The sequence below is a fragment of the Eublepharis macularius genome, chromosome 16, assembly GCF_028583425.1.
Source record: "Eublepharis macularius isolate TG4126 chromosome 16, MPM_Emac_v1.0, whole genome shotgun sequence".
Classification (NCBI taxonomy): Eukaryota; Metazoa; Chordata; class Lepidosauria; order Squamata; family Eublepharidae; genus Eublepharis; species Eublepharis macularius.
Window position 1 is genome coordinate 32,538,427 of NC_072805.1, and position 25,629 is coordinate 32,564,055.

The 25,629-nt window shown below is 43.8% G+C and overlaps 2 protein-coding genes across 2 annotated transcripts in view; one reads left to right on the top strand and one right to left on the bottom strand.

Annotated features, from left to right (window-relative positions):
- The window catches only part of ANKRD27 (ankyrin repeat domain 27), a 58,954-nt gene extending 44,773 nt beyond the window's left edge, over positions 1-14,181 (top strand). Inside the window, exons 22-29 of the mRNA XM_055000748.1 lie at positions 170-292; positions 2,643-2,840; positions 4,189-4,308; positions 5,296-5,457; positions 6,569-6,668; positions 9,436-9,517; positions 11,432-11,504; positions 12,692-14,181. Of these exons, the coding sequence (XP_054856723.1) occupies positions 170-292; positions 2,643-2,840; positions 4,189-4,308; positions 5,296-5,457; positions 6,569-6,668; positions 9,436-9,517; positions 11,432-11,504; positions 12,692-12,985 (1,152 nt within the window). The 3' untranslated portion in view covers positions 12,986-14,181. The remainder of the gene's footprint in view (positions 1-169; positions 293-2,642; positions 2,841-4,188; positions 4,309-5,295; positions 5,458-6,568; positions 6,669-9,435; positions 9,518-11,431; positions 11,505-12,691) is intronic.
- Positions 14,182-14,784: 603 nt separating this feature from the next.
- On the bottom strand, positions 14,785-25,400 carry PDCD5 (programmed cell death 5). The gene is made up of 6 exons (XM_055000784.1): positions 25,252-25,400; positions 21,724-21,764; positions 20,392-20,453; positions 19,209-19,300; positions 18,303-18,374; positions 14,785-16,183 (listed from the first exon to the last, which is right to left on the bottom strand). The coding sequence occupies exons 1-6, from the start codon at positions 25,315-25,317 to the stop codon at positions 16,136-16,138; spliced, it is 381 nt and encodes a 126-aa protein (XP_054856759.1). The 5' UTR covers positions 25,318-25,400; the 3' UTR covers positions 14,785-16,135.
- Between the last annotated feature and the right edge of the window lie 229 nt (positions 25,401-25,629).

Sequence of the window (25,629 nt, forward strand, 5' to 3'; positions counted from 1 at the left end):
TAGGTGTCAGATTATAACCTTCCTGACCTGCTTATTTTCTATATGCAGGGATCTTACTTTCAATCATGTGCACTGAAGAGGGCATCTTGGACCCAGGATTACCAGCTCTATGAAAACTAGGTCTGTGATTCATATATAAAAATATGACTGTTCTCCCCTCTTGCAACAGGTGCGTTATCTTTTGGAATGGGTGGAGGATGATTTGGAAGAATCTGAGGAAACCAGCAGTGTGGCGAAACAGGAATTCTGTCATCCTTTGTGCCAGTGTCCCAGATGTGGCCCTGTGCAAAAGGTAGGTCCCTTTGTCCAACTCAGCTAGCGTTCTTCTCTCCAGCAGCCTGCAATTAATTGTGGGCAGCTCTTAACCCTGTTCCTGTCCTTAATAGAGCTCATGACCTCATGGAATGAGCTGCTGGCTAATCGGGTTGTTGAAAGGATTGAGTGGTGGTGTGAGGAATCTCATTGTACCGTGGATGGAGTAGGGTGGGTGGGTAGTTCTTCAGAGGAAAGTGGGAGTCTGTGTTCTTGACTTTCTTGCCTCTTTCAGTGGCTTGTCCCAACACTGTACTGCCCAAGGAGCTTTTATGCTTGTGAGACCAAATGACACTTTGATCTCCCAAATGCCTCTTCTGTGTATACTAAGCCATTATTATTAGTCATATTTTTAGGAAAGCAGATGTGCCTTTTTTTTTCTTATCAGAGTGCAGATTCCTCTACTTTAGTCTTCTCAGCATCATGTATATTTTATGATGTTACAGAGATAAGCAGCTGAAGAGCAGCGCTGTGGCATCTTTGCCTTTCTTTAGAGATAGATCAAGAGGGGGAGCTGTGTTAGTCTGTCTGTAACAGTGGAAAAGAGCAAGAGTCCAGTAGCACCTATAAGCAGGGCTCTTTTTTGAGCCAGAATGCCCTGGAGTGGCGTTCTGGCAGCTCTTTAAAATACCCACATGACTGGTGTCATGTGGGTATTTTTAAAAAGGCCTACTTTGGGCCTAAAACAGTGTGGATCGGGCTGCTGCCGGGCAGGGAAGGGTTCCCCCCCCCAGCACCGGCCCGATCCTGGCTGTTTCGGCCCCAATTCGGGCCATTTTGGGCCCTAAAAGGGCCAAAAATGGCTGAAATGGCCTGGATCTGGGCCGAAACAGCCAGGATCGGGACAGTGCTGGGTGGGGGAGGGTTCCAGTGCTGGGTGGGGGAGGGTTCCCCTGCCCAGCAGCGACCTCTTCCAGGCTGGTTCGGCCCTAATCCGGGCCATTTTGGGGCCATTCTGGTCATTTGGGGCCCGTTTACGGCCTGGATCAGAGCCAAAACAGCCTGAATCAGGGCCCAAAAGGGCTGGATTGGGCCAGTGCCAGGCAGGGGAACCCTCCTCCGCCCGGCAGCAGCCCATTCCAGGCTGTTTTGGGCCCAATCCTGGCCATTTGGGGCCTGAATTGGGCCCAAAATGGCCAGGATTGGGCCTCTGCGGGGCAGGGGAACACTCCCCCACCTGGCAGCGGCCCGATCCTGGCCATTTGGGGCCACTTTCGGCCATTTGGGGCCCAATTCAGGCCCAAAATGGCCAGGATTGGGCCCAAAATGGCCTAGATTGGGCTTGAAACGGCTAGGATTGGGCCCAAAATGGCCTAGATTGGGCTTGAAATGGCCAGGATCGGGCCTCTGCCAGGTGGGGGAACACCCCTGCCTGGCAGCTGCCTGATCCTGGCCATTTTGGGCCGTTTGCGGCTATTTTGGGCCCAATTCAGGCCCCAAATGGCCAGGATTGGGACTGAAACGGCCAGGATTGGGCTGCTGCACTGCAGGGCAGTGCTCTCCTGTGTGGCAGCAGCCTATTCCAGGCTGATCCGGGCTGTTTTGGTCCTGGTTTTGCCCATGTTGGGCCCGGAATGGCCCAGATCTGGCCACTGCCGGGCGGGAGAGTGCTCCCCGGCAGCGGAGCGGCCTGTTCCGGGCCGAGTCAACCCCCACACACACACATGGAGCACAGGAGTGCTCCCAGAATGGCCACGCCTGCGTGATGACATTAGTTCCCGGAAGTGATGTCATCATGCAGTCCCGGGAGCGCATGTATTAAGAGGTGCACCACCTCCTCCCGGGAGTTGCCCTGGGTGAGAGTCCCCCCACTTCTTTTCCCAGAAAAAAAGCCCTGCCTATAAGACTAACAAAGTTAGTGGTAGGGTATGAGCTTTTGTGAGCCACAGCTCGCTTCTTCAGATACCAGTATCTATCTGAAGAAGTGATTTGTGGCTCACAAAAGCTCATACCCTACCACTAATTTTGTTAGTCTGATAGGTGCTACTGGACTCTTGCTCTTTTCTTTAGAGAGTCCTTTTCCTGACAGCTTTAGGAGGTCACTTTGAAAAGGAACTATATAGGTATCATAGTATCTCGGCTTTTCCCCCCAAGCGTAAATCCACCCCAAAATACACACAGGATTAATAGCTGCCACCACCCACTGTGGTTTTAATACAACAGTGAATCTTAAGGAGGGAGATACCCGGCTGGGGTACCATGTGACCAATCCACAGAGACTGATATCTGAACATTCAGTTCCTTAAATGGTTTGCATGCATGTCTTAGGTAACATGAGAGGGCTCTTACAGAATTCTTTCAGATTAGTTTATTTTTATTTCTCTTAACAGGAACTGTTCAGGGTGCCCGCTAATGGCCTTGGCGTGAACGCGACTAATCACGATGGCTTGACGCCACTGCATGTGGCTGCCCTCCACGGGCGTGCTGACTTGGTCTCCCTCTTGCTGAAGCATGGAGCTGATATTGGGGCCAAAAATACAAATCGCGCAGCACCCCTTCACCTAGCCTGCCAGAACGGTCACTTCCAGGTAAGTGGAAGTGAATAAGCAAGTCCTGTGGAAGGCCAGCGAAGTAGTTGTCAGAGTCATGAACTATGGTTAGTAGTTGAGTTCAAAGCATGAGTGGAAAGGATGTTGACGTCCTAGAGAATATAAGAAGAGCCCTCCTGGATGAGCCCGATAGGTCCATCCCATCCAGCATCTTGTCTCATGCAAAGGCTAACCTGGTGGGGCATCAAACTGGGCATAGAGGCGAATGCCTGCTGCTCCTCCTGGTGTTGCTTCCCATCACCGGCATGCAGAGATTTGCTTTCTTTCTGTGACACAACCTTAGTTGCTACAAACTGCCAGCTCCCCTGGGGTTTGAGTAACAAGTAACCAGGATCCTCACTTTGTAAAAAAAATCAGTTACAAAGTTTATTAAGACAAAATTTACATAGAAGACAAACGGTAGCCAAGCAATATCCAAATATATATCAGAGAACATACAGAAGTAAAACAAGAAGGTTAGCTTGCTGACTTAAAACTCTCAAGCATTCAAACAGTGCTGCCGACTTACAACATGAATTGTAACACTGTATTAGAAGTAGAAGGGGTCAGGGACCTTCAGGTCCCTGACCCCTTCCTCTTCTAATTCAGTGTTACAATTATAGTTCGGTGTTCCAATGAGAGCAGAGGTTGTTTCAGTGCCTTACGTCACCCTCCAGGTGTTTTCATTCTTACGCAGAGCTAACGACTTTGGCCTTGAGTTGATAAGGCTGAAAGCACTTGATTAATGACCATTGGAAGCAACCATGTATGTTATTTTACAAATTAACCCCTTAAAGGGAAGGCAAATGCTGATTTTCCTGACATTTTCTTTATAAAAGTTCCCCTCAGTCATTATGGCTAGTGACCATTGATAAGAGCGTTCCCCCATGAAAAGTTGCTGGGGTAATGTCATGACCAAGAAACCAAACTATGAATCAAGAAGTCCTTGGTTCAAATCGCAATGTGCCAGGAACTCACAAAGTGGCAACACTTATAGCCCCTCCTGTCCCTACAGGTTGAGTTAACAATTACAAATAGGATAATGCGTGTGGCCCTTACCCACTTGCTCTTCATCTTTCCACTCCCTTTTACCATCAATCATTTTGCCAGGGGCTTTATATTCACACTCACCTTTGCATTTAGAACAAACAATGCAAAATAAAGAAAAAGCTCAGAGCCTCTTAGAAAAGGACAACAAAGTGGCTGTGCGTCCCAGAGCTCCTGTAGTTTTCTGAATTTGCCAGCGTTTTACAACGTATTTATAGAAACACTGACTACAGGACGAAGCTGAAGGCTTCTAGCTTTCATTTTTAAAATTGATCTCTTCATCCTTTGTCTTTGCCAACAGGTAGTGAAGTGCCTGATGGAGTTCAAAGCTAAACAAAATAAAAAGGACGTTCATGGAAACACTCCCTTAATTTATGCTTGCTTGAATGGTGATCAAGAGATAGCAGACTTTTTGCTACAGGTGAGAAGGATTTCAAGCACTGTCTCATATTTGCAGTTTCCTTTTGGTTGTCCCCCTCCCGTTCAGTAGTTTGCCAAGATGGGCAAGTCTCATACTCTTACCCAATATTTGGCTTCAACATTGGAATGTATCCAATGGTTATATCTTGATTTCAGAATATTTTAAAAGCATGAGTATCTGTGGAGGAAATGCAAGGAGAAAAAAATTAACTTGGGGGTGATGTTTATTTGTAAAAAATTCGCCTTGTAATAATTCAGTCTTGTTACATTGGGAAGCCATGCTAAATCAGCGGTTGAAGATAAAGGCGCTTCATCACCTGAGCCCCATGTTGGCAAATGAGAAGTGGACTGTGACGTGATGCTGAGCAAAACATGTGATGATAGTCTCTTGAACTGATAGCTTGAAATGGGCTCAGGAATGGGATGGTGTTAGTCCTGCCCATTATTGGTTGAGTGATCTATCCGTCTTGTTCATCACACAGAATTAAAAATGGCAGGTTTCTGAGGGTAGATGAGACCAAACAAGAAAGAGGGCATGGAGGTTAGAGGCAGAAAAGAAGAGGTTGTTCCGTCAGTGGGACGTAGTTCCCTCTGGCAAAAGATGCCACCCCCACCAATGCTTTGAGTCCTGTGTCAGCAAAAGCTCTGCTAGCCAAATGGATCTATGGTTTTATTTGCTTGCTGCTAGAACCTTATTATAGATGTTATTTTTAAAAAATATATTGCAAGAAGTGTGAAAGAATGCTGTCTTTTTTATTCCTTGCTAGAGTACCCCACAGATTAAAATTGGTCCCCCAGACTGATATAATTGACTAAAGCTTGAGCTGGTAGACTAATTAATCAGTTAAAGCATTACTGGATTAATATATCCACTAAAGTTCCCAACCAGAGAGGTTTTCCTTTTAAAAAAAAATAAATCAGTGTTATGTTGTCCCTTCTCATTGCCACTTACTTTCATAGTCTTTGGCTTTCCTTTCTTCCTTTCCAGCATGGTGCTTCAGTGAACCTTTCCAATAACCAGGGCAACACAGCCCTCCACAAAGCTGTGATGGGAAACCATGAAGCTCTGGTGCAGCTGCTCATGCAGTACAGAGCATCGACGTGCATTAGGAACGACCAACAGCGGACTCCCCTTGACTACGCTGAACCGGTCAGTGGCAGAATTTGGTTCCAGGGAAGATCACTGCTGCATATAAACACTCTGCACTGATACAGGGATGAAGATAAACCCTGCCAGCCTCGAGAGGTGCATCGTGCAGCCCACCAGAAGTCTTAATTGATTTGTCTGCCTCAAAATGTAGATCTACACGTGGGAATGTTGGTTCCAACTTACCTTGTGAAATAAGTACACTTAGGTGTGGTGTGCAGTACAGATATACTAATGTCCTCTCACACTTACTGCACAGTTGGAGCTGAACCTATCCTGAGTGGCCAAAATAGCCACTGTGGTGTAGTGGTTAGAGCATCGGAGTAAAATCTGGGAGACATGAGTTCGAATCTCCATTCTGCCAATGGAAGCTTGCTTGGTGACTCTGGGGCAAGTCACTCTCTCTCAGCTCCACCTACTTGATGGGGTCGTTGTGAGGATAAAATGGGGAAGGAAGACCTGATCTGCTTTGAGGAAGGACAGAATAAAAATGCACTAGATAAATAGAGAGCCTAGCTTTCTCAGACAATAGATCGATCTATATTCATACGTAGCCTTCAATGTAATTGCTTTATTTTTGGTATCAATTTGAAGGTAAAATTAGCAGAGAAGATGCATAACTCGAAGGACAAACTGAACAACCTCCCCCTTCAAATAATGTGTTCCTTCCCTTTTTACCTCTGCTTTTATACATTTATAGGCACTTGCCTTTGTGTGATAGGATTTTAAAGTAACTGTTCTCTAGCTTTTATTTGTAGAGACCAGTCATTTGATCAAAGCCCATTTTAGTTGATGAATTTTACGAGTTTGATTTGATTCATTGATGAAATCTACAGGAACTTACCTATGAATGAAATAATGGCTCTGCAGAATTAGGCATTCGTTATTTTTAGAAGGTGTTCATCTTGGAAAAGGTGCCCTGTCCTGTGTGAGAGAGAAGGGCATGGCATTCCTGGAACTGGAAGTATTTACAATGGAAAATAATTAAATTAAAAAAGAATTCTGTCCGATAAAACTGCAGAGGCTATCTCAAGGCTTGGGGGAGGACGTCAGTGAAAGGGGGAAAAGCCCAAAGCAACCCACCTTCTTTTCTGTCTCCTCTGCCCCTTTAAAGAATTCAGGTATCTTCAGGCTCTTACAAGCCGTCTCAATGTCAGAAGAGAGAAGTCAGACAGACTGTGAAGCTCCCACGGCTGTGAAGATCCGGGAAAAAAGTGAGTGCTACGTTTTGATGAGGGAATAAGCAAACCAAACCTGTTAAACCGATTAGGTAGAGCCCTGGTGACACCATTTCATCCAAGACATGCAGGTAACCCTGTTGGCCTGCAGAAAATTTAAAGTCAAAAGTCACGTAATATTTTTTCCTAGAATCAACCACATTGTTCCAGAACAGGGTTCAGGCTTTGAAGTTCCCCCGAGTGCTCTATCAGGCTAGATGTTCAATGCAAAAAAAGAGGAGCAAGAAAAGCAGACCCATTTTAAGACCAATTTTTTATCATAAAGTGTAATGGATGGGCAGAAGGTAGAGCACAACTCCATAGTGGACTACTAGCAAATTCCCATTAGACCACCAAGCCACCTGCTGCTCACTGGGATCCTTGCAAAGAATTTTAGACTGTGGTCTGATCCAGCAAAGCAGTTCTTACGCAAGGGTGTGCATACTCAGAAACACAAAATACCTTTGCCTTAACTGTTACAAGATCCCGAACAGCAAGATTCAGTTCCAGTAACACCTTAGAGACTAACTAGATTTCCAGGATGTGAGCTTTCAAGAGTATGACAAAGGGAGCTGTGACTCTCAAAAGCTCACACCCTAGAAATCTAGTTGGTCTCTAAGGTGCTGCTGAACACAAATCTTGCTCTTCTGCTACAGACCAACACGACCACCCACCTGAAAAGATCCTGAGTATACAGTCTTGTCTTGTAAAATTAAAATGCTCAGGTGGAGCATGAGGGTTAGACCCCTCGGGATAGCTTAAGTAGGGCAAAGAATGCTTGGACAACAGGCAAAAGCGGCAGGAGACGGCAGGTCTGTCGCTCGCTGATTTTGTAGAGGGCTGCACAGCATAGAGAGCCACTTAGGGGCTGCCAGTTTTCATTTAGTGGTGCAGAAGTGAAGAGACAGTGCAGCTGCCTAGCTAGAGTGGCTTTGAGAACTATATGAATCGGAGATCAATTTAAAAAGAAAAAAAAAAAAGGGTTAAAAATCCAGCTGTGTGGATGATAGATGAGCACAGTTTTCACTAGCTGAGTGTGAAGAGAATGGCTGGAAACAGAGAGATGGCTCCAAAGTTTCTGTTCTTCTAACAGAGGAGCCTTCCTGTGGCAGAGCAGACGCAGAAAGTCTCCCTTATTTAAAACTTGGCCACAGTTGGTAAAGTAGACAGAAAATCTACTCAGTCCTGCAAAGCAGCAGGGTGGCTCTTTTCATGGAAGTTTTTTAACGGTACACCTTAGGTCTTTGACAGGGCCAAGGAATACAGCCTGTTTTGAAGCAAGTTCCACTACTCAAACCTTTGGAAAAGTTCCACTGCTCAGAACTTTGGGACACATCTGTCTCACAGTTCAAGTTAAGTCCCCGCCCACCTAACATGCAGTGATGTTACCGAATGTACGTTGTGCCAGCATTTAGGATTAGGCTAGCCCAGAAGCATCTTAAATACTTTGCCTTCCCATTGTGTAAGCAGGGATATTGCCAGTGGCTTATTTACTTCTAAGCGTCAGAAAAAGCAATCTTATGACCTTCTCTGGGATGGGCGAGGCTTCTCCCTTTCTTTTTATAGTTCCACCCACCGGTACGCTTTTACCCAGGTGTCTCTCTCTCTCTCTTTGCTTCTTGACCTAAGTGGGAATGACTGAATGAATCCACCATTCTGGCTAAAGTGATTGGATCCCCAAAGGTCACCAGGTATTAAGGAGTCCATCTAGATGATATCTATTCTAGAAGGCATCTTGTAAGAAGGGATTTTGAAAAGACTGGGAGTGTGATAAACAGGGCTGTTTTGTGAAGGAACATGACGTTTGCTGCTGGGTAAGACCTGCTCCAGCATCCTGTATCACACAGTGGCCAATTAATTGCTGTGGAAGGCCAGCAAACAGGGCGTAGAATTCAAAATCTCCCTTTGAGGGTGTTCAGAGGTTTACTGCTTTTAGATGTGGAGGTTCCTTTTATTCATTGTGGCTATTGATGGACATGTCTTCCGTGAAGTGTCCAGTGCTCTTTTAAAGCTATCTGCGTTCAGGGCCGTCACTTGGTCCACTGTCATCAAATGCCACAATGTAATTACTCATAGAGTCCCTTTTCCCTTTCCCAAATCTACTGCTGATCAATGTTGTCGGGGGTCCCCAAATTCGACTATTATAGGAGAAGGAGAAAAAAGTGTTCCTTGTCCTCTTTCTCTGTCCCATGGAGAATTTTACAAACCTCTATCTTGTGTCCCCCCACCTCCCCTTTCCGCAGCTGTCTTTTTATAAACTGAAAAGCCCGAGTCTTTAGCTTTTCTTCATACCTTGGTTGCTCAATTCTGCACATGTTGGATTTTCACTTCACACTTTGCTCTGTCCCTTCGCTATCAGCGTCTCACTCAGTGATGATAGTGATACTAACACAGCATTGCGCAAAACATGTTAAGGGCCTGGAATCCTTTTCAGGCACATTAAATTTCTCCCTGTGTTTTTGAGACCCATTGTTCTCGATGCTAATCCATCTATCAGTTTGGCATCTTTTCCCCACTGATCGTCATTCTTAATTCTGCTTTGTGTTGAATTGATCGCTAAAACATGAAAAAGATTAACTTGAGATAGCTTCTACTAACCGTCATTCTTAATTCAGAATTGTGCCCAATCAATTGCTAAAACAGGAAGAAAATTAACTTGGGAGAGTTTCCACTGACCTTCATTCTTAATTCAGGATTGTGCTGGAGTGATTGCTAAAACAAGAATGCCAATTTAACCGTTTCCTTTGTTTATTTAAACTTGCAGTCAGCCATAAGCCTCCTGAGATAGCGGATGATCTCCTTGCCTGGCGACTTCAGCTGGTCCAGTCAATCAGCCAGTTTAACAAGTGAGTCTGAGAAACCACCTTCAGAATACTTTTCTGCAAATGCTTGTAATCGGGTCATTTTGTAGAAAACGAGCTGGAGGAACTCATTAGCATAACTCATTAGCATATGCCACAGCCCTTGACATCACCAAAAGTGTGTCATTAGCATAACTGATTTGCATATGCCACACCCCATGACATCACCTATCCTGGCAGTTATGGACCCAATCCTGGCCATTCAGGGCCGAAATTGGGCCCAAAATGGCAAAAAAGGGGATGAAAATGGCCTAAAATGGTCAGGCTCGGGCTGCTGCTGAGTGAGAGAGTGATCCACCACCCGTCAGAGGCCTGATCTGGGCTGTTTCGGCCCCAATCCAGGCTGAAACGGGCCCAAAATGGCCGAGAGTCAGGTGGGCAGGGCCACCTGACATGTGACCTCTTTGGGGAACTGCCAGAACTGTGTTGTAGTGGAAGATAAGGATTGTTGCAGAGGCATCAGCTGATAGGGTACGGGAGGGGATGAACCATCAGTATGTCCCCCCACCATCCGCCCAACTAGAGATGAAGAGAAAAAGTGCTGAACTGTTCCACAGGATGGTGGAAGAGATCTGTCACTCTTGCTCAGCACTGAGTTACCAGAACCAACCACCACTGGGCGGTTAACTTTAAGTTGAAATGGGAAGAAAGGGCTTAAGTATGGAACTGTGCACAGAAGAAGAGTAGAATCATGAAATCAGAATGCTCCATCCGATGATGTCCCGATTCCTTGACTAATGGGCAGGACTTTCCGTTTATTTAATCCATTCTGTTTACTCATTTACACTACAAATTAATTAGCCATCCATATTATTATATATGCTGCAAGCAAGACCACAGTTGTAAGATGCCCCCTGCCTGTCCAATTCAAAATTGATGCCTTAAAATAACAAGCAATCACAAGTTCTCTTGAAAGGCAATAAAACCATTTTTGAAAGAAGTGTGAAAAATCTTATACTGTCCCAAGCCAAGCTCTGTTGTATCTGGGGTCCGTAAACCCCATCCCCAAGATCTGTGCTTGAGGTGGCAGGGAGGGGAGTAGGGTTGCCAACCTCTAGATGGAGCCTGGAGCCCTCCTGGTATTACAACTGATTTCCTGGCAACAGAGATCGGTTCCCCTGGAAGAAATGGCAGCTTTGGATGGTGGAGTCCATGGCATCATAGCCCACTCCCTCCCGTCCCCAAGCCTTTCCCTCCCCACGTTCTAGGCCCAAATCTCCGAGAATTCTCCAGTCTGGAGTTGGCAACCACGAGGCTCAGTGCACATTGGCCATATCTGATTTAAACAGTTGACGAGGGCTGATGGTCTCGAGTGTGCATTTAAATGGCTTGTATTCAGACATTTACAGGCTTAGCTGCCAAAGGGCAACGGCTGCCATTTATTACTCAGGAAGGTCAAGTGTTAAGAATGTTCAAGTCGCCCATCTTAGAGGGCAGCTGGCAGGGAGAGCTGTGGTCATCGAAGGCTTATACCACATAGGAATTGGATACTTTCACTGCTACAAACTAATACGGCAAACTGACTGCACACCAAAAGGAGATGTTTACATTTCCAAGCAAAGGAATGTTTTGATTGCCTCCATGCTAATTGCATTCTGTCCCCTTGTGATTTATGTCCCCTTCTTTCCTCTCTCTCTCTCTCTTCCCCCCTCCTCTTCTGTATCGGCCCAGTTTTGATCAGGCATCTGACGAAGAGAACTTGATTCTCGAAAGCTTATGCTACAATAAAATTGGTTAGTCTTAAAGGTGCTACTGGACTCTTTTTGATTTTGCATCTTAGAGGGCTTTCTCTGTTGGAATGCTGCCATCTCATGGCAGGAAGGCACCGCTTTACTGAATAACTCGTGTCAAAATGTGATGGTATAAGTCATTATAATCCCTGCCTGTTCTTGTATTCAGATCAAAATATTTGCGGAAAACCGTAACACGAGATAAAAGCGTTCCTAACTTCGACGATGAGTTACTGCACCAGGTAGGAAGGAAAGTTTGCGCTGAATGCAAAGAAAATAAAATATTTGAAATACTGCAAGTCTTCCATAGCGTTAGGGGGGAAAGCCTAGATTTGTGAACTACGAAATTTTGGGAATTGGGTTTTTAAAAAAAAGAAGAATCCGAATGCTAGCTTAGACTACGTTTAATGTAACAAGGTGCCAGAAATGAGAGCACTGACGAAGGAGAACAGCCAACTTCCATCTATAGCTGTGCAGCTCTGAGAGTACTGAGAGCCACATCCTCATTCTCCTGTAGGGATAAGACAAAGCAGGTGGTGGCACAAAGCTTGTAACTGGCGTACGAACTCATACAAGGAGATTTGATTACATTTGTTCCTTTATTTCTTCTGCAAAAATGGGAAGTAGGGACTAGATTATGCTTCTTCCTTTATTGTTTTTATATTTTGTAATCCACCTTGAGTCTCAAATAAGAAAGGCGGGCTGTAAATGAGGTAAATAAATATTAAAGAGGGCAATGTCTGACTGACAGTGAGGTTCATTCCAAATCCGTGTTTGGACATGTGGATACAACGTAAGGACACAGTGCAGCCCCTAAGTCTATTACACAGTTTCTCACCGGGGGAGCCTAGAGGCTAGGCATGAATGCAGTGTCTCTCCTTTACTATTGCCTCTCTGCCAGCAAATCACCTTTGAGATATACTGCTTCTGTACACGGAGCTTTCCTGTAGACCTCATGGCCAATATAGCCACTGATACGCCTGTCCTTTATAAGTCTGTAATCCCCTTTTAAAGCCACCAGAGGCAGCGGCCATCACCGTAGTTTTTGGCAGCAAATTCCATCTATCAATTGTGCCTTGTGTGAAGAGGTACTTTTATTTGTCCTGAATATATTGCCCATTCGTTCATTGAAAGGCAGCTTGTGCTGAGACCCTGATTCAGTATACCCACGAAGCACACCAGTTGAACAGCCTAATCTGAGATATTCCACCTGGCCTACTTTACAGGATTATTTGGTGTGTTGGGGGGAATGAGAATAATGCCTACATGTGCTGTCAGAGCTCCTCGGGAGAAAGCACAGGAAAGAGACACGATGCACCAGATCCCCCATTGAGCCCTTCTCTCCAGTGTTTGCAGAAAGACTTTATATATCTTTGACTCAGAAAGAGAAAATAAAACCACTGACTTGGGTTTTTTTTCCTTCCCTAAGTTAGCCATTAAGAGTTTTGATAAGAGCAAACTGAAGCCAGTGGACATTTTGAAACAAAGCAGAGCTCAGATACTTGAGGCGGGCAGCAGAAGTGAACCTGCAAGAGATGAAAACGACTCAGACGTGGCAGCAAGTCCACCTCTTAGAAGCAAGCTCATGCAACGCAGACACACTGTCAACGTGGCCCTTTCAGCCACAGATGTCAACAGCATCTCCGATATATCCGTCTCTGGAGAGCCAGGTGTTACCTCATTAGAAGCTTGCTCCAATGATGAACTGGTGTCGAAACGCTGATGAGAAAGCAAGTTTGCTGCCGAAAACTAGAAGAATCAGGTGGTGTTGGGTTTCCTTCCAATATGAAAGAACCAAAGGATACTTACGAGCGTTAAAACTGGAACAGAAGTTTCAGTTTTCAGTAAGTGGAGAATCTTTCTTCTCTGCATCCCCCAAATTTTAGAGATTGAGGTCACAGAATCCAGTCTGGACGATACAGCTTTAACTCAAACTGAGGGGGTAAAACGTTGAGACGCATTTCTGTATTCTTACACTTTAAACTGGTTTTAATGGACAGGGGAGTTCTGTGGGACTTCCAAAAATTCTAATGTGAAGAGTCACCAATATACTGTTTCTTTTTTATTGTTTTTGTGCCGCTGAAATTGATCTGAAGGAATCGCTGCACTCCAGTATGAGGAGGATTTGTAGGTATATCATATGCCAGGCAAGATTGCACATTTCTCTGGTAGCTCTCACCAATTTAAGTGGAAGGAGTTTTATATGTCGGTAGCAAGGGGAGACGGGGGAGCTGAAAGTACCTGCTTTTAACAAAGGTACATTCTGTCTTAAGGAGTGTGGGACTTGGAACAAGAGTATGCTTTTATCGTGCTAAGCACGGATAAAAATGAACAGATTCTTAAATCCTCATTCTGAGGCTACAGCCTGACTCTGTTGAATTTAAAATGGCAAATTTACAACGCACAGGAATGCATTTCCATTAAATTAAATGAGTCTACTCAAAAGGGAGTACCTCTGTCATATGGGATTTTATAGAAGTGGTTTAGATGGCCTTACTTTACACTTCCAGAAATCTCAGTGTCAGCTTTAGTAAACATTCCATCCTCAAAAAAAAATTATTTTCAAAACAAGAGTTGAATAGTAACTTGAACAGCACAGTAACTTTACTCAGTTCACACTTTGCTTGTATGTAATATTTATATACAAAGCCTTTTTTCTGTTATTTTAATGTGATTGATAACCTGTTTTGGCTTGTCGTAATTTCTCTGTACAGAGCTTCAAGTGTAGACTGTTAAAAAGATAGAATTCTAGTATGTTCCAGAAGGAGAACAAGTATATATTTTTCTACTAAGTGCTTTGAGTTCCTCTAATTTTATGTGCCTTGGACTTGTGCCAAATGATGGGAGAAATAGTAAAATTAACAAATCTATATCCTGTTATGATGTGGAACTTTTTTATTTGTGTCATGTCAATTTTCATTGTCTTCTAAAGGTACTTCTCTCTCTCTCTCTCTCATGTGGGTGAATATTAAAAGTACTTTCTGGAAAACCTAGGACAGTTTCAGCAATATGGAACGCTAGTTTATGAACATGAGTCTAATTTTTTATTGTCTTTGGAAACAGGATATAAAGAACACGCTTAGTCTTTCTTGTGTTGCATTATGATTGTAGATCTGCAAACATTTGAGTTGCAAGAGGAACAGTCCTTGACATAATAGCCACAGAATGCCCACGACAACGATCAGCTCCTTTAAAAATATTTTCACTGCCTAGGAGTTCCCTCCGTACATGTGCAGTACAGACAAAGAAAGTGCCACTTGCGTTCTGCCACAACAAGGAAGATGTGGCTATGCTTTCCATAAATGCACACAGGTTGCATAATTGACATTCATGGCTGCTAAACTTCTGAAAACCTAAATGAGCATTTTTTAAATTAAGAACTGGGGCGGGGGGAGTGATGTGGATTCCAATTGCTGCCAGGTGGTGTATATTAGCCTTAAAAAAAAGGTTTGCCCAATGGGTACAACTTTAATACATGCAAGGACAAGGGTCCTTTTCATGCCAAAAATAACTTCAGCTCCCTTTTCTTTACACAAAGTTTTTAATGTCTGTTTCATAGCTCTATTAGATGCATCACCTCCACAAATCAAAAAAGGTCAAATGACTCCTCACCCGCCCCCCCAACACCTTTTTTCACAGTATATGTATCAAACACTTCTTATAGCATACACAAAGGCACAACATAAAATAAGTTACAATGGCATCGTACACGTAAGATGGTCCTAGGCTTTGGGCTACTGATGATGAGGCAAGTTCTGTATTTCTGAAAAATGGAGGTAGTTTTGAGTGTTTCGTCTACCTAGTGCCCTGGTATAATGATGCTCCCACTGGATGCAAACCTATCATAGTTAAGCCTTTAAAGACCCACTGATATAAAGCGAAAGAGATTAAAGGCAACATGACCTAATATTTTGTTAACTTTGGCTAGATTCACACCCAAAGGTGGAAGCATTCTTCATTTCCCTACTGTAGGCAAAGAGTGAAATCTCGCTTTCTGCAAAAGACCCTATAATTCAACTTCATGACATGCTAGCCAAAAACGTCTCTCTTTCAATGCAACAGATTATCCAGCAAGATCAAAAAAATCTCTACTAGAGCCATATATTTTTTGCTTGCTAACCACTCTTCCTTGGCTATAAGGGTTTATTTCAGCAAACCTTAAAAACATTATCAATTCAGCCATGTGCATACCTAACACCCATGCCAGTTGCCTGCTCCTTTACTCCACAGACAATGCTAACGAGGATTTGCTGTTAACAGCAAAACCTGGTTAGTCATAATCACACAAAGTAATCAGGGTAGGGATAGGTAATATTTATACTTGGGAGGAGAGGAAACGCTGCAGGAAATGTACAAATCACTGCCTGTTTCAAATCCCTGGACTCTGGGTAAAGGATTAACGAATGTTGTGTGCATACTAGTTCCTATCTGATGGTTCTCCCGCCCCCTTTATATATACAAATGAAATTGCTCAGATCAATTTAGCCTGCAGGTATAACTCTGCAAAAAATTTTGCAACTCAAGACTCCTTCACTCCCAAATCTGGTACGGTGTATTAGATGGTTTTGGAAGCAAGCTGTTTATAAGTGCCAATAACAGTGTATGTGTTTGCTAAATAATGTCAAAAGAAAGCTAAAGCCTTGGAGACAATCTGCAAATCCCTAAGCCTTTGATATAAAAATTATCTAATAAAACCATTTCACTTAATTTTATTATACAGAACACAAGATAATTGGTTTTCCCTTCGTGTGTAAAAAAAAAAAAAAGAGTGTACAGAAAAAGATGTAAACTTCTCATTTATGCTTCAGGTCAGGACAGAATGCTTTCCTTGACATCTTCTGGATGATTGGCAGTTGGCAACCATCTTTGCATTTTATTCATCTTCCTCTTCGTCAGAATCCAATACTTTTCTTCTGTTGAACTAGAGGGGAAAAGTTACAGTGCAGGCTAACACACAAAAATACAAGTCTTGTACTCTAAGCTACAATTTCTAACATTAACAGACAAGTCTTTGGTATTTTCTGGGCTGCTGCAGAGAAAGGCATCCAGACTAGAGATGGACACGATCCGCATTACGATCGAAAAAAACCCACGATAATGGCGATCGTGCAATCGTGACCCGGCGGATTGTTATCGTCCACGGCCAACGATCCAGTGATTGGGCTCGGATCGGGGATCCAGACACTCAGGCACCAGCAATCTATGCCCCTGGCAACAGAGCCAGGGGAATGCCTGAGCTCTGTTTGCCCTCCTTCTGTCGCCCTGGAAACCCGAATGGAAGCCCAGCTTTCCTTGATCAGCAGGGCTTCCTTCCAACCACAGACTAGCAGACTGCAGCAAAGCAGTCACCAGCTGGGAGAAGACACCCAGGGGAGGGAGGGGGAAGGGGGTGTTCTGTAGCCATGGGCACTCCAATCTCATCCCTGCAAACTCTGATAGGCACCTCTGATGGCCAAACACAAACACAGATGCCACCGGCATCACCCACCGTTCCTGTATCGCTGGGAACAGCAGGGCGCCCCTCCGCTTTTGCCTCCACGATCCACGGACTGGGAACGGGAGATGCTCAGTGTGGGTCGTTAAATCGGGATTGTCGCTGGCGCCGATCCACGATCAGCTTGATTGTTAATTTTTTTTTGATCGTGCCCATCTCTAATCCAGACCACGTTGGTGTAGGCGTGGTTCTGCAGATTCACTGCGCTGCCATCCTGGTTGTTTTGTTTTACTTACATCATTTATACTCCAGCCCACTTCTCTCCCAAATGGGAACACAGAGCAGCCTACACTGTTCTCCTCCTCTTTATCTTTGGAATTCCATTTTGGCCGCAAACCTAAGGTACAAACTATACTGATGCTGATACAGACCGGGAACCCTTATTTGTGGGGTTGCAGTCCCTTTGCTAAAATTTAAGTTCTCCACTACTGATGCACTCAGCAACCAGAACCTAGGAGCATATTAATTGTAGCAACAATAAGGGAAAGAACAGATAGAGGGAAACAATGACAATAAATTTAGAACAGACCCACATTCTCTTAAAGATGCACGTAACTGTTTGACTCACACAGTAAATGACACATGCGGCTGCCTTTTACCGCATCCGACCATTGGTCCAAGGTTAGTACTGCAGCTCTCCAGGATCTCGTTTTTCACATCACCCACTGCCTGGTTCTTTTAACTGGAGATGCTGGAGACTGAACCTGGGATCTCCCGCATACAAAGGAGATACCCCTACCATTCCGCCATAGCCCCTTCCCTCTCTTCCAAGGTTAACATACTTTTTGTTACAGCAAGTTGCCTATGCTGAAGCCAGGAAATGCTTTTTCACAGATGTGTTTGTGGTTGAAAAATATGCCATACAGCTCTTTTGACAAAACGTACTGGCTTCCATTTACTTTGTCCTGTATTACAAGACAAGTATGGTCTTGTAGTATAAACGGTAGAACGTAAAACCCTTTTATGGCAAGAGAGGAAGTGGAAAAGAGCCTGCCAGCTGTTGTGTTTTTGTATCATAAGCTGCTTTGGGTCCCCATTGGGCAGGGAAGTTTGATATAATGGAAGAATGGAAGAAAAAATCATGGTTGAAAAAAGGACAGGGCAGGACAATTCTCATGCTTGAAATAGCCTATCAGTTTGGAAAACTGAACAGGTCCAATACTGCCCAACTTGTCGAAATATTTTTATCACAATTTTTTTTAAAGCTAGTGCTGAATTCAGGGCTTCCCTAATTAGACCCATACCTAGTTTTGATAATGGGATACTCCATAATGGGATATTCCATACTACCATCAGTGGCCATTTTTCTACAAAACAACTCTAAGAGGGAACCAACAGGGAAACGGATACAACTTTTTCCAACAGGGAAGCAATTTGTGAATTCCAGCCATGGGTGTGGGGAGACTCACCTACGCGCTCGGCACAGCTGGTGCGGCAGGCCAAAAAGGCCCGCAAGGAACTGATTTTGTAACCACCTCACTCACCCCCGGAGGAGAATTATGTACCATTTCCAAACAGACTTTAATTGGATTTTAAAGAGTCTTACCGTTACTGTTGTTTTCTTTTCGGTTTGCTGACTGACTTTTTCAAGTATTTCTATCAATCCTTGATCTGATACCTAGAAAAAACAAAAGATCCAATGCAGGAAAAAGAGCAGTTTGGAAAAATGGTTTTACACTCTTATCTTCCTTCCTCACTACTCCCTGGGGAAGAATGACAACTTCCTAAGTTTCCTTCTGTATTAATGATATCTATTTTAGAAGGGCTCAGTGACATCAAGTAGCAAATGACATTGTACCAAAGGCTATCTTCCCATCTAAACTCAACAGCAGTGAAAGCGTAGAACGGGCTTCCAAATGCAAAACAGCACCATAGCATAGTGGTGATTAGGCTGCAAATAGGCACTCTGCTGGTTTGAATCCCACTACTGCCATCAGCTCTGCAGGCGGCCTTGGGTGAGCCACTGCTCTCAGCCCCAGATCCCTAGCTGTATTGTGGGGATAATAACAACACTGACTTTGTTCACCGCTCTGAGTGAAGCGTTAATCTACCTAGAAGAGCAGTATATAAGCGCACTGTTGTCATTATGGTATCATCATCTCTGAATGTTTAAATATTTTATGTGACAATTTGCTTTTATTTTAAAACCAAACAAAATAATTATATGAAAACTACTGCAGAGATGCTGAAGGCTTACAATCATTGGAATACAAACTTCTAAAAGTCTATGGCCAAGTCTTTTCTTCTAGAATGTACCTAAGTGCCAGGTATACTGTTTTGCGGGATAAGACCAAGGTCTGTCTAGTACTCCCCTTTCGACAGCCAACCTCTGAGAAGCCTTGGATATTGTACTTCTAACCATGGAGTTTTTACAGAACTTTAATTCCACAACAAATTTGACATTTCTAATATATGTTTCATTATGGAAGCATAACAAAAAAATAAAACTTACCTTCCCACCTAATTGTCCAAACCTTGCCATTTGTATAAGATAATTCTCAACTGCTTTTGCCTTTTCTGGCTTTACAAGCGCTAAATTACTTACTGCAAGAAAAACAAGAAGAGGCATTTTGTGATTTTAATTTTTTTTTTTACTGAATACGGAGGACAGGGAATACAGATGTCTCCAAGGAAGTTAATTTATGTAATTGGGGGGGGGGAATCCTGCACTAAATATTAGTTAAGGAGGAATATGCCTTGCCTATATCTTATGAAAAAAGTCTCAAAAACTTGATATTTTTAAAAAAAGTTTGAAAATGGTTTCACAATTACAGATGGTTACATTTCACCCCTTTATTCCACTGAACCTACTAACATTCACTTCTAAGGTTACCAGTCTGAGAAGCTGAGTTACGCCTTCTTCCAAAAAGCAAGTTCCAAGATTAATTTTAAAAGATCATATTGCTATTTATTTTCTATAATCCTAACACACCAAATTTCATGCATGCGCTTGAAACTTCAAGTTTACGGATAGTGAACCTACACAACTAAGAGAGACCTGCTCTGAAACAGTTTAGTGCAGGATATGAGACGGATTATTTAATGCATAAATTTGTGTCTCGACATTTTAAGAACAGCTTGCCATTCTCCTGTCTTCTGCTGGAAAACTGTTTGGTTAATCTGGGCTCTATATGAACAGTACTCCAGTTCTGGAATTGTTCCCTATAAAACATGATTAAATTAAGTCTGGTCACCTACAAACTTTGACCTATTATGACTCATGCTGCTGAAAAACAAAACCTGCCTTTGATAGTCTAGCTCTTAAGGACTCCCAGATGAATCCCACAGATGTACAGCAAGGAGCATATACGGTCCACGCTTTTCACCCAACTGAAGATTACCAAGGCAGGTGAGCTCTGACATAGTTGCTACCCTTGAATGCAGAAATGCCACAGTGTTTCAGTTATTAAACCACACTGGTGACCAGGCTAAACTATGAACTAAATCATGGATTAGCTGTTACTTAATTTTTAAAAAAATCACTGCATTCTACTATCACTTTACTGAAGAACACTTATAGCCCTCTTTGTTCTCCACTGGAGATGACCTTGTATGTCTTGAAAGAAGATTTTGATTTAGGGGAAAGGGCTATGAAGGGTTCCAGGAGCTAAGCAGAAGGTAACATGCATACTTACATCTGGCCCGAGCTGCCTGATCTAAAACTTGAGCCAAAATGTTATTTCTCATTTCTGCCTCCCTTAAACAACAAAAGAAACACAGGATAACCTCAGACAGGTTCAGAAGGGATTTAAAGGAATAATGTAAGACTTGTGACCCCAAACAGCTTCACATTTTCACTTTGCATGCAACCAGGGCTTTTTTTCTGGGAAAAGAGGTGGTGGAACTCAGTGGGTTGCCCTCAGAGAAAATGGTCACATGGCTGGTGGCCCCGCCCCCTGACCTCCAGACAGAGGGGAGTTGAGATTGCCCTCCAGGTCGCTCAGCGGCACAGAGAGCAATCTCAACTCCCCTCTGTCTGGAGATGAGGGGGCGGGGACATCAGCCATGTGACCATTTTCAAGAGGTTCCAGAACTCCGTTCCACCGCGTTCCCACTGAAAAAAAGCCCTGCATGCAACAATATCAGAACTGTTCACCCACCTCAAGCCACCATCTGAATAGTGGTTCTAATAGCTCAGATTTATGAACAAAGAGTGTCTTCTCCACACCGAATTCCTTCAGCGTAACAAATACAGTAAATTCTTCTTACTCTTTATGACCCCAATTTTGCAACTTTTGTACTACTTTCAAGAATCAAGTTCTGTACTGCTCAGCCTCCTGTAAAACACTGTCTTCATGTGGGAAACTCATAACATCAGAGCAAACTAATTTATTATTCATTGAAAGGCCATTCAGTTAATACCCATTCAGTTCAGAAAGAGGCCTAAAATTATTTATGGCTCAGAACCAAATCCCGCATACAGGAAAATTAAAGCTCTGTTTAGCAGCACAATCATCGTATTGAAAGATTAACAGCCCTTTATTCATTAGTTTTATTTTTATTCCATTCTCAAGAAAAGAAGGCAGCAAAAACCTTATTTAAGTAGGCACACAAGAAGCCACTAATTGGCTGCCTGTACAAAATACAAAAAAATTTGCTTCCAGGTGACCTCTAACTATGCTTTCTCTTTAGCAGAGAGAGAGATAAGTCAAGCCAGCCCAGATGGAATTGCTTAGCAGAAGAATGGAGAATATAGATAACCACTTCCTTTTATTTTATTTACAAGGCTGCAATTTAAGTTTAAAACATATATATATATATATATATATATATATATATATATATATATATATATATATATATATATATATATTTAAACTTAAATTGCAGCCTTGTAAATAAAATAAAAGGAAGTGGTTATCTATATTCTCTATATATCTATATCTATATATGGAAGAGAAATTCAAATGGATTCAGATTTCTAGACCACGTAATCCAGTAAGTGTAACACCAGCAGCAGCCCATACCTCTGTTTCGCTTCTTGTTGTGTGACGTCACTAGAGGGATCCTGAAAGTTTAGAAACAATACAGAAACTGTTTTAATATCAAACCGAGCACTGCAATGGGGGAGAGCTTATTTTAAGTTTTAGCTAAGGTACACAATGACATGTGGCTGTCATCCTAAGAACCAGTAAAGAACAACTAAATAAATGCATGGCCCACATTACCCCGGTCAATTTCTGTTTGCAGAGAAGCATACGACCTTCTGGCGACACAGAAATCTGCCAGTCAAGAAGCAAAGGTTTTGAGCCACAAAGAGAAAAAGGTCCCTTTCTTATTGCAAATGCCCTACATAACAGGGGACAGCTTGTCACCAGCAATGTGAAAGAATTGCTCTCTGGTCTCCAGGCAGGAAAACTAACAAAGGTTGTTGTAGGTTTTCCTTTTCGGCCACAAATTGGCAAGTATGATCTAGTAAACCCACACTCCCCCTCCCCACAACCTAAAAAAAACCCCCGAGGATTTGTTTTTGCCTCTAGATCAAAAGTCACAATGTCCCACTGGCTGAGTTGCGAGGCCCCACAGAGCTGCCAAATGTCTTTTTGCTGCTTTTGGAAAGGCTTGCTGTTAAAGAGAATGAGAGTGCCATGCACCTTGCCCTCCCTTTGGGCAACACAAGGTTACACCATGACGCAGAGGACTCCTCCGTGGCTGGGACTCGTGGCTTGGTCCACACTACAATAAGCCCTTCCCCACCTCCTGTGTCTGAGCCTGTCTGCTGGCCATAGTACTTGCCTTAACTATGCTGAGGTCCTAACGCTAGCTGCCCCTCTTCCTGTCACATGACTCTGATGTCACATGCTGGCAGCTCTGTTGGTCCCCTCCTGCCTGGGGATTAAAGGTGAGTCCCAGATCTGGAAAGGTTGAAGGCCACTACTCTAGATTCTTGGTTGACGACTAGTTTTATTAGACAGCCATTCTGATGATGGGGTGGAGGATGGTTGGCCAAAAGAACCCATCTCAACAGAGGGCACTTGCCCACATGCTCAGCTCTCCACTCTCACCTATGGCTTGGCAACAAGGTGAACAGAAGTCAACTGAAAGCATGAGATACCCTTAGAGGGCGGGATTTGGCCCAGAGGCCACCAATTGCTGAGCGATACTCTAGGCAGCAGCCTGATCATAAAGACCCCCAACAAAATACACTTTTCATATTGCTGGGTATAGATCTGGAATGAGAGCTGCCAAATCTGACTATTTGAAGTGGGGGATGAGCACCAAGGTGGTAAACCTGCATCTCAGCCGAACCACTTCAGTTTGCAATCGGGGGCTCACATGGAATGTCTGCAGTCAGGGGCTCTATACTTAAAGTGCCCCCCATACACAAAAATTAGCACAAAGGGAGAAAGCTATGGTAGCACACATCTTCAAACAACATGCTTTCCATGTGCAAGGCACTCTTTTTGGACACAAGAAACCTACTGTTCTATGTTAAAAGGATTTCTGTTACATGGAAAAGAATTCAATCAATTAAGTAGGAAACTGAACTTATTTAGATACCTATACCCTCTTTTCTCAATGGGGACCCAAAGCAGCGTACTACATCATTCTATCTTCCTCCTGTTTTTATCCTCACAACAACCCTATGAGGTAGGTTAGGCTAAGAGAGAGTGACTGGCCCAAGGTTACATAGTGAGCTACCATGACAGACTGGGGATTCAAACCTGGTTTCCTAAATCCTAGTCCAATACTAACCGCTGCAGCATCCTGGTACAGGGCTGCAGCACAGCTTTCTGCCAGTTTTGAATGCTTCTGCATACGGATTCCTTGCTCTTGGGAAAGTGTTATCATGGTAAGAAAGAAGACGATCCTAGCTTCACCTTGTCTTTGACATACTAATTTGCTCTCTTAATACTTGTGCTTAGCTTCAGTCCTACTTTCAAATATCTGGTGAGTTCCAGATTTTTACAGTCTAAGTGCTATTGCACTGTTTATTGCATGTCCCATCCTGCTGACTGCATTCACTTACTCTATGCAGATAATTTCAGGTGGTAGCCTTGCTGGCCTGCAGTAGAAGAGCAAGTTTGGAGTCCAATTGCACCTTCGAAACCAACTAGATTTCCAGGGTTTGAACTTTCAAGGGAGCTGGGACCCTCAAAAGCTCTTATTTGGAAATCTAGTTCTCTATGGTGCAACTGGACAAAAAATTTTCTCTATGTAATGTGCCTTGAGTCCCAGTGAGAAAGGGGGACTATAAACAATGCATTGATATATCCTGTTACATAGTTGAAATGTCCTTGAAATTGACTGTACTGACTCACACTGTAATCACTTTGAGAGCGAGTGAAAAAGATGGACTAAAAATAATGTATAAAAATGGTCTTTCATTCATAAGATCGCCATAGGTTGGAGGAAACTTGACGGTACATAACACACATATATGAACATGAAATCTTGCCCTCAAGTCATAGCTGACTTATAGAAACCCCTGCTGGGGTTTTCATGGAAAGAGACTAACAGAAGTGGTCTGCCATTTCCTGCCTCTGCAACCTTGGTCTTTGCCAGAGGTCTCCCATGCAATTACTAACCAAGGCTGACCCTGCTTAGCTACTGAGATCAGGCTCTCTTAGGCTATCCAGGTCAGGTCATGTAATATATATAATATATACTACATATAAATATATTATACAAATAAATCCATTAATATACATAAATATCTTCATATAACTTGTTTCGTGAAGAAGCATTCAAAACTCTCATGTCCCAAAAGAAGCAAACCTAGAACCTTTTTTAAGGCTCGCAAGTTTTGTGTGTAAAGGGAACTCTCTCTCTCTCTCTCTCTCTCTCTCTCTCTCTCTCTCTGTGTGTGTGTGTGTGTGTGTGTGTGTGTGTGTGTGTGTGTGTGTGTGTGTGTGTGTGGCGGGGGGCGGGGCGGTGCGGCATAACAGTAGAGTCCAATAGCACCTTTAAGACTAACCAACTTTATTGTAGCATAAGCTTTCGAGAACTACATTCTACTGACAAAGAGAGCTGTTGTTCTTGAAACCATATGCTACTATAAAGTTTGTTAGTCTTAAAGGTGTTACTGGACTCTTTACTATTTTGCAACTACAGACTAACACGGCTAACTCCTCTGCATCTAGTCCCATAACAGGGGGCATCTAGCCCAACCTTCTTCCAGGGCAATCTAAAGGGAGTTACTCCAACCCAAGCCTATTGATTTCAACGGTGCAACTCTGCATAGGATCCCACCGTTTCTCACAAGCCGGCTTTCCCCGCCCACAGAAAACTAGGGCGTCCGGGAAAACGTGCTGAAGCCTCACTGTCTCCCTGACAAGCTAGTTTTCCACAGGCAGGGATTTTTAAAAACGCATCCGTATAGTCACGTGCGACCTTCCCCCCGTTTTTCTATCCGAAGTGGTACGGCCCATCCACCTCGGCCGCAGCCTGGACTGGACCAAACGGCACGGAGGGGGGGGGGCTTGGTGAGGGAGGCGAGGCCCGGTTCCTCGGGCGTGACTGGGCGTGAGGGGCAGGGCCCGCTTCGTCCTCACCCCGTGCTTGGCCTGCAGCTCGGCCAGCCTCTGCTTGCGCAGCGCCTCCAGCTCCTCGTCCGCCATCGTCGCGCGAAGGGGGGGGGGGAACGCCACCGAGTGAGCGGGCCGAAGACAGGGGAGGGGGAGTCGATTGATAGTCCCCGCCCTCTTCCACAACGCGCCTGCGCAGAACGCTCTCGGCCAGGCAGACCCCGCCAGTCCAACACCGATAGCGGCTGGCTGGCTAGGCTAAAGCAAGCGAACACCGAGTAGGAGTCTCAGGACTTTTGGAAGGCTTGTAGAGAAGGTTGATTGATCTTTTCTCATATTATATACGCCCCCACACACTGTTATATATTTAATAAACTAAATAAATGTATGCAAAGTATAAATAAA